Below are 9,797 nucleotides of genomic sequence, written 5' to 3' on the forward strand. Positions count from 1 at the left end.
TAGGATTTGCCATTTCTACACTCTTCACCCTCTCAGCAATTTTCTCAACTACTTCTCTACACACAGAAATCATTAGCTCATTGCCAACTGCAACCTGAATATCTGACATTTCAGTGGTGCCAAAGAATAACTTCAAGACTGACAAGAAATTTGCATATCTGCTTAGCATCATATACAAATCTCTAGTGTCTAGAGACCACTGCTTTGAAGAGATTGTAAAACAATTGATACTCGCTCGGGATAGGCTCTTTGTCCATTTTCCATGATAGGCCAACAACATAACATAACTGAGATCCTTAAGAAACGAATTTTCACTTGATTCTTCGTCTGCAATTTTCTCTTTAATGCCGATGGATTCAGTCTCCCAAAAGTGTTTGAGAGTGCCCACTAGCTGATCGTTGTCAACTTCATTAACGCAGAAATCATCTTCACCTGCAATAACTAAATTCGAAAGAACTGCGTTTGATTGAGCAGGAATTCCACCTGGACCGGAAAGAAGCCATTCTAACTTGCTTCTCACAGCTATCGGGTCAGACTCACCGCGTACAGTGTCGCCTTTGATGATGTTCCAATAATTATCAGCACCAATAAGTATATCGATCTCCTCCTTCGTTGTCGAAATCGTGAGCCAATTCTAAGCATGTCAATCTTGCTTGACACCAATGAACATATCACTGGAAAACTTAAAGCGGTTATTACAATTTCTTCATGACTGGAATCTGTGTAAACGCTACGGTGGCCCACAAGAGCACACTGAATTCAAATCACTCACACCAACACCGAATTCAAATCACTCACACCAACACCGAATTCAAATCACTCACACCGGCACCGAATTTAAATCACTCACACCGAATTTCAATCTTCACGTCAAATCGAAATCTTCACACCAAATTCAAATTTTTACACCAAATCAAAGTTGAACACCAAATGAATCACAGATTGGTCAGCGGCTGAGCTCAGCAAATGTCATAGTGCAGCAGATGAGTGCAATATGGCGGGCTATGCGTCGGGAAGCGAAATAGCTCTTACCTGTGAGTTTTGTTTTGAAACTATTTCGCCAAGTGACAACTTCTGTTTCTTTTGTGGCAAAGCACTTAATAAGGAGGAGCTTTTGATAAAATATTACTTCAAGCAAGGATACGAATACAATGTTATTCTTTTGTTTCTATCCAAGTTTCATGGAATAGAAATGAGTCTTAGGACTCTAAAGAACAGATACAAGTCCCTTGGTCTTTGTCGCAGGAGTGCCCATTTTGATGAAACCGAAGTTAGAGCGAGAATACAGCAAGAGCTTGATGGGCCTGGTTGTGTATCTGGTTATAGAAGCATTTGGCATACATTGCATCGCGAGGGTTTCACTATTTCAAGACAGTCGGTTCAAATATTGCTAAGAGAGATGGATCCCGATGGTTGTGAGATGAGACGTAGACACCGACTACAAAGGCGCACCTATGTCAACCCAGGTCCAAACTTTTGTTGGCATACAGACGGGTATGACAAACTCAAGCCTTATGGATTTCCTATTCATGCTTGCATCGATGGCTTTAGTCGTAAAGTGCTGTGGTTAAGGGTAACACGAACAAACAACGACCCAGTGATTGTGGTGAGATCATATTTGTCTGTGGTAAGAGAAAATGGAGGCTGTCCTGAAAAAGTCAGAACTGACTGTGGAACCGAAAATGGTTTATTAGCCGCTGCACAATGCTACTTTACGGCTGACATAGAAAGCCACATATATGGATCTTCACCACATAATCAAAGAATCGAAGCATGGTGGTCATTTTATCGATGGAGTAGGGCAACATGGTGGATAAACTTCTTCAAAGATCTAATGGAGCAATCAGTTTTTACACCTGGTAATGATCTCCAAATGGAATGTTTGTGGTTTTGTTTTTCTAGTCTGATCCAGTGTGATCTAAACTCGGTGAAGGATCATTGGAATACCCATTTGATCCGCAAGTCACGGCATGAAACAGTCTCTGGTAGACCAGATCAGCTCTTCCACCTACCTGAATTGCAATAAGCTCAAGATTTTAAGCACCCTGTCACTGAAGAGCAATGCTGCTTTGTTTTAGAGAATTATGTTACTTCTGATGAATGCCATAATGATTTTCAAGAATATTTTAATTATGTGGTTGATACTACAGAATTAACTCCTCCTGGTGATTGGAGGGAAGCACTGGCTCTTTACAATCGCCTTATTGAATTTGCTGAAGGAGGATCTTGACTTGACTATCAGGTGAATGAAAGGGATACAAACAGTGAAAAGGGAAAAATATGGAATACTTGCTTGCAATTTCATTTTTATGTCTTAAACCTGATCAAAAATTCAACTGTTACTTTGAGCAATTGACATATTAATGGACTATTGTATGGATTTGAAACTTGGCTGGGGTCATGGGCAGGGACTGTGTACATGAATCAACTACCGTTAAGCATTTTCATGCTTGTCTCTGGAGATACCGTGTGAATTGCTGTATCAACTTTCCCACCTATCTATTGAGCCTGTGTTGCTTTCGTCACTGCTTGACAATTTCAGAATTTCATCATATTATTGTTAAATTGAGGGTAGTGTAAGTTCATTTAGCAGAGGTGGCTATGGGCCTTTGCTTATAGGTGGACAGCTACATGTATGACGGTTTCAATCCATATCTTCAGTTTTTTAGGGGCTGAACCCCTTGCTTGTAGCCATAATTACACTAGGTCATGGCTTGTTTACTTAGTAATTATTCCACATACCTGCATTAAGGTGTAAAAAGGGTACTGAATTGTAATCCCAATTAATGGCGAAACTGCCTCTATTTTCTGGACCAGTTTCTTCGTTTTCACATCTTTTACATAATTGTCTTGTTAATGCTGTGGAAAAATGTTCCCGTGTATGCAGTATTTACGGGTAAGAGCAAATGTAAATGCTTTTCTATGTAATGACTTTGAGTTATAAATTGTAAACACTGTGCGAAGAAGCGGTGAGCGATGGAAAGTGTAAAAACATAGCTGGCTATTTTCCATATCAATAACTAAAGTTTGAGAGCCAATCAGATAGCTAGAAATTTAAAAGCAAAGGTTGCAGATTTGTGGTTATTTTGTTGCCCAACAAACAGAGCACAGGATATGAAGCACTTAGGATTATTATTCTTGTGTTATGTACATGTAGTGAAAACCTTTTAGGTTGGGCTGCTTCCATTATAAACTTAAAGGTTGTAGCCAGTTAGAAGACATATCAGCACAAATGGTAACCCACTTCACATTCCCTAGTTGCAAAAGAAATCAGCTGGTGATTTTATCTTTACCAGTCATTTAGAATGGGTTTTGGGGGAGGAACGTACTAGCGGATGACTTGTTACAACAATAAAAAGGGTAACTTTAACTTTCATACTTTTGATGAAGTTTTACAAAAGAGAAGAATTCAAAACTTCAAAAAGGCTAATACATTTGAAATGGGTTTTTATGGTTTTCTTTACATGATGAGGCTAAACAAAAATGTGCTCCTTAACAACTCTTTATCCAAATACTTAACAACTGAGAGCCGGTAGACGGCACATTTACCGGAGAAATCTTGGGGACAGACTCAGTTTTCTACTCCAATGTTCAGTTAACAAGACTTTCCGTGGAACCTTAGTTAAACAGTACAGGTACATGCACACAGGTCTAAAACTAAATGAAGCATCCAAGAAAGATCCCAAGTTGATGTTTCATAAAAGTGTAGAACAGGTGCCACCCAAAGCTCTCAAAGCATGAAATATCAACAAAACGCAGATTGGCTAACTAAACATGAAAGTTCCAAATGTGAAACAATGTTAAAATATGAACTATTACCACTGGACCTCATTTAAAACAGTCATTTCCTTCTCAGGAAATACACACAAAGTCATGCCACAACGTTACTTATACTAATATACACCATATTAATAATGTTTCCTGCAGCATGCCACCACTTTTACCACTTACTACTTTCACTACGTTTTTGCTTTTCAGTGTTTGTCTTCGTTAGAATATCTCCTGGGTAAACACAATGTTATCACAAAAAAGAAGAAGCAAGATTAAGAAAAATATCTTTCATTTCCTGTCCAATTTTCTTTCAAAGAACGTTTGTTGGGATAGATGCACAGCAAACTGGCAAAGCCACTGGTTTGCTGGGCTTGATTATCTGCTATCTATAAAGCAGAACATTATCACATAAAAATATGGTCTTACGCCGAATAAGGTTTTGCATGATTTATCAGGTGATACAAGTTCTACATGCATACCATACACATTTTGGTGCACTCTACACTATATTTATGACCTACCAAAAGCTTGCCCTTTGCAATAAGCTATGGTAAAAACATGACGAAATTCCTCATAGGTACTCATATGAGCGCTGGGAAAAGTTATTTCCCTTGCACAAGCTCTAACATTAAGGAAACAAATCTTATGATTAGGATTATTGGCAAAACAATCATGGTCAAAACTTGCAGTAATGACTAATTCTTTACCATTAAGAGGTCGATGTTTCTGCCCTGTAAGCTATCCCATGATGCCTGAAGGTTTCAGTTCAGGAGTCTCAAACTTTTCCATAGGCTGGAGTGGATGCTGGTCACTCTCTTTTTGATGTTCATAATTCCAAGTTACTGGTGATATTTTGGTCATCCTCAAGGCTAACGAGGAAGTCCTGGAGGTGATCCATGATACTTTCCTCAAGTTGTCTTCGTGAACTCCCTGGTGTAGAGCACATTGGCTGCACCAATGAGAAAAGATAGTTTGCATCGACTTGGTCTTGTGCACCAGCTACTTTTACAAACAGGGGCTTGTACACTTCTGGGTTAGAAAGAACAATCTTTGCTAGACCATACAAATGAAGGCCTTCCATGAATTCTTTCATAATCACAACTTGCCTGATAACGATGCTTATGATAATGGACTGAACTATGTCGTCGACATGTTCCTGATTTATGTTGCCAGTGTAGCCATGCTCAATTATCATCTCTTGATGAGGTGTCACATCCTCTCTTATTTAATTTATAATTGATTGGTCAGCTGCGGTAAGATGGCATTCTGCACTGAGGTTCTTGATATCAACTTCTGGATTGACAAGTAAATTGTACACACATTCTTCAAGAAAGCAAGGTGCAGGTCCCCCCTGGGCTAAACTAACAGCAGCAATCTGACCGCAGGCTCTAAAATTGCCATTTTCAATGTGGTAGGTGGAATTCATTGGACCTCCTTTAGGAAACATTGTGCTGCCAATTCCCTGAATCATTTGTGTCAAAAATTCTTTTCCCATGGCTCCACTGTCAATTCCTTGTTCTCCATGGTAACAAACTCTTAGATCATTCTCTGTTTCTGTTTACTTCTCGTTGCCACAGAGTAAGTAGCCTAAAGAAGGGTGCTCCTCTTCTTACAACTAAAAAAAGCTTTTGAGAAGAATTAACTCTCTCTTGTACAGCTTTAACCACAGAGCTTGTGTCATTTAAAGAGCTTGGGTTTTCCGCAGACCTTAGGTCATTTAGAGAGCGTGGGTGATTTGCAGAGCTCGAGTAATCCAGTAAATTTTCTTCATTGACTTGGTTCTGTAGCTCTCTGGCAAGTTGCTCATCTTGTTCGATTTGAAGTATGACTGACCTGTCAACCTTTGGATTATTGTCACACCTATCACCTATCTCACTGTCAAATTCAGGAAAACCTTGGTCATTCCCTAAACTATTTTCTGTAGCTGAATCACTGCCACTGCATTCAGTTTTGTCCTCTGCCCTATGATAGTCATCACTAGAACAGAGAAAAAGGGTTATTTTGTTAAAATCCTTCCCCACTTCTTCTTGGTATCTTTGCAACGAAAATAATTCACTGGAACCAGGTAAAAATAGAGCTTCATCTTCATATAACAGTTCATAGGAAAGTTCATCATCATATAAATTACTGTGAAAACTTCTCCATTTTTCTTCAACCTTTTCACGCAGCAATGAATACTTAGCTGTCTTTGATATTCTCAAGGCTAATTTCTTTCCTCTTAGTGGTTTTAGTGCACACAACTTTTCCTTCCATTCCAGCAAACCAATGTTAATGAGGACATCTTGTTCTTTGGTTGTTTTAGCTTCCTTTTTCTTAGCACCTTTAACCCTTGATGCCCACTGTTTTTCCTTAGCTGCTTTGAACTGTTCAAAGGATTTGACGGTTTTTGATTGGTTACAACACTGGGAGTCCCACCACAGGTTTCGCTTGAACTTACTTTCCCGTTGATTATTTCTATTAAAACAAGAAACTTCAGTCAATATAGCTATCTAGTAGTCCTATGAGTAGAAAAACTACAACTAAAACAAGTTATTATTACCTGTAAACCATGCAGTATGTACACTGTTTTTGTTTTTTTGGTTGCTTGCTTGTGTCTACAATAATTATTGAGAACAGAGCTGGTTGAGACAAAGAGATATTGCACACTTTTTGTCTTCCTCCACTTACAAGCACACAAAAAAATCAGTTTATCCCCCTCCCCCTTGTTCAGTGTTGTTTCATGTTATGTGAAATTCACCTGACTGTGTTAAAATTAAAATCATTGGAAATACACAAGGCAATGAAATGCAAGTAGATAATGCGAGTAGTGTTACCCAATTCTTTTGTCGTCTCAGCAGTGTCTCAACAGTTTTGTCCATGATTATACTTATTAAATAAAGATCTTCACCCTGGGATGTACAAGCAAACTCATACCCCACAACAAAATAATTGTACATTTTACACAGCAAAGGGAAGCTACAAGCTCTAGATCAAATCGATAAAACCAATTTTGAGGTCTCAGCTAAAAATCGATTGAGTATACTTTATAGCCATATATCAGCACAAAAATATTGTATAGGTCCAACTTAAAACATCCCTGTATAAGAACCGTTCACTCAAAAAACAACGGCCAACCCTGTTCTTGTTGTAAGTCAAGCACATGGCCCCAACACTTTACATTCGGGTTTGCAAATAAAGATTGAAGCAGATAAGCTACACGTACAACCAACTCTAGGATTCAATGACTCACCTTTTCCACAGCTAGAACAGAAATTGGCATTTTCAGAAGCTTGCAAACCACAAAAAGAACAAAACATGGCTAACAAATTATATGGCGGCAAATCGAGCAGGACTTCCTAACTTGAGCATGTTTAGGCGACACCTTACCGCTGACTGGAGGAAATGAAGATTTCAATTTGGTGAGTGTTTTGAATTCGGTGTCGGTGTGAGTGACTCGAATTCAGTGTCAGTGTGAGTGATTTGAATTCAGTGTGCACTTGTGGGCCACCGTAAAACACAGTTTTACAGCCTCGCAACTTTGCTTTTGGTAGCGCTGCTCCCCGAAAGTGGTCAAATGCAATGTCTCAGTCTTGTAGGACTTCAAATTTAAGTTCGATTTCAAATTGTTGGTCACATACGAACATTGATTGCCATTATCGAAAAGAACTCGCACTGGTGTCGATTTGGTTCCGTCTTCGTTAGTAGCAAAGGCTCTCGCGATTTGCAGCAGTACTGGCTCATTCCTTCCAGATGTTGTATTAGTGATCACTTCAGAGCTGTCTGGTGTCCTTTCTCCGATCACCGGAACAGTGGTACCTGTGTTTAACGGCGTGTTGAATCCTCCTCAAATTGATTGATGATGTCTTTGTTTGCAATTGCGGCACGTTTTTAGTTGATCGACATTCATGACCGTGATGACCAAAGCTGAGGCACACAAAACATCTGTTTTTTCTTTGAGTAATTTCTCTGCACTTTTGAGGATTGGTGACTCTTTAGCACGAAGGGGAGTAATGCGGCTCTTCGCAGCACACACAACGAAGAGTGAAATTCTCGATACTTTGACACTTTTGATCATGATTAGACAGAAAGGTGGAAGAAGTGGGCGGGCGTTGTTCGACGGTGCTGTCTTCTGAGTGAAATTGTCGTTGGCCTTAACAGATTCACCAGCTTCTCGCGCTTCCAATTCGGTTTTGATGATCTTTATGAGGTCCTCTATGTTCCAAACCTTGGTAGTTGAATTCCTAGCGATTTGAATTCGAATTTCAGTCGGTAACTGTGACGTTATCACGTGTATGAGCAGACTTCCGTATTCTTTCGAAGAAACACTCAATGAAGCCAAACCTCTCGTATGAACGCTTATCTTGTCGTAAACAGTCCTAACCGTATGTGGCTTGTCCTTAACACAATTCGGTATCTTCAACAGTTCGTCCATGTGAGCGCTCATGATCTGTTGAGGTTTGCCAAAGCGATCCTTTAGTAATTCTACGGCTGAGTTGTAGTTGGCTTCGGTTAGATTCAAACCTTGTATGACGCATGCAGCTGGGCCCTCGACCAGAGATTTCAAGTAGTTAAATTGCTTCATTGGAATCAGTAGTGGAATTGTACGAATCCCAAAACGTGAATTTCGGAAGTGTAAGTTTGGGAAGTTTCAGTTTGGTCTTGGTAACGGAGCTCGTAGTCGATGAAGGATGCTGAGAAGACAGATTTTGCCCCATAGATGAACCATTCACATATGATGCTTCAATGTTCCACACTTGAATTCTTTCTTGGCATTCCAAGATTCTTGCAGTTACATGGTCGGATTTGCCAATCTCTTGGGCGAGTTGTTCCAAATCGCAGAAATTTTGTGTATCTGTGCCCAGTTTGTCCAGAGTAGTTAACTTTCTCTCCAATTGTCGGTTGATTACTTGAAGTTGGTTCACATCGAATGCACTCACGTTATTCAGCAATTTGTCAACTTCTTTTTCCAATTTCGTAACAGTGCCACGATGGCCACCTCGCATTGATCGCAAACGACTCAATGTTTCCTTTGGGTCTGCAGTCATCGTCTCTTGGCTAGAAGTGCCCCCCCACGTTGGGCACCAATTTGTCGTAAAACAGATCCAGAAGAAAACCAAATGCAATAACATTCAAAAACGATTTAATCGAAATTCACTAGCCTGGTGCTATGTACACCATACTCAAAATCGTAAAACCACAACTGAACTTTGATACGTAGACAAAACAAGATAACAGATACAAAAGTATGTGCTAATGTAATCATGAGGTACATGTCAATCAAATTAATAATCAAATGTCAATCATCAATGTACTGTTCGGATGAACAGTCCAACAAAACAAATATTAGAACAAACGATTTATGACAGGCACAAGATGTTGCATACGTTTGGCCACCCTGTTGCAACACGTTGAATAGTGCTGGATCAAATTTGAAAACGGTCAAATTTTTCGTGCAACATTTTGGATGTCACATGATGTTCTACACGTTTGGCCACGTGCATGCACTATTCTTGCACTGGGGCATGCGCGCTAGGGCCACATGTTGCATTGAAAATGTTGCAAGCATTTGGCCAGGCCTTTACAATCCAATCAACTAACATTTTTTTTGCAACGTACAACAAGCTACAAACCTTAAAGGGTCCCTGACATCAAGTGTTTCTCTTTGCTGAGATACAAAACTTACCTACAGCTGCCGGCACCCACTTGTCCCACGGATTAGTGACACGCACGCGTCCATGCCTGAGATGACGTCACATACTACTTTGCAGTTGTAAAATATTTTCAAAATTGGTAAGCAAAGCAGTCTGTGGTGTCATCTCAGGGATGAACCCGTGCTTTTCACAAATACAGCCAAGGAACAATTGATAGTAAGTTCTGTCAACTTAATGCAACTTGTACAAGTGATGAAACTCAGGCATGGACTTGAGAAAATATATATCTGTATATTTTAAATTACTTGTTATCCCATGGCGATGAGTTCTTAACTTCTGTGAAATAAAGAAAATTGAAATAAGAGGGCACTTGAAGATTAAGGAACCAATTTCTGT

At 39.6% G+C, this 9,797-nt stretch overlaps 1 protein-coding gene across 1 annotated transcript; it reads right to left on the bottom strand.

The window, feature by feature from the left end:
* Positions 1-5,312: 5,312 nt before the first annotated feature.
* On the bottom strand, positions 5,313-7,030 carry LOC138009599 (uncharacterized). The gene is made up of 2 exons (XM_068856658.1): positions 7,001-7,030; positions 5,313-6,134 (listed from the first exon to the last, which is right to left on the bottom strand). The coding sequence occupies exons 1-2, from the start codon at positions 7,028-7,030 to the stop codon at positions 5,313-5,315; spliced, it is 852 nt and encodes a 283-aa protein (XP_068712759.1).
* Between the last annotated feature and the right edge of the window lie 2,767 nt (positions 7,031-9,797).

Source organism: Montipora foliosa, chromosome 7, assembly GCF_036669935.1.
Source record: "Montipora foliosa isolate CH-2021 chromosome 7, ASM3666993v2, whole genome shotgun sequence".
NCBI classification, from domain to species: Eukaryota; Metazoa; Cnidaria; class Anthozoa; order Scleractinia; family Acroporidae; genus Montipora; species Montipora foliosa.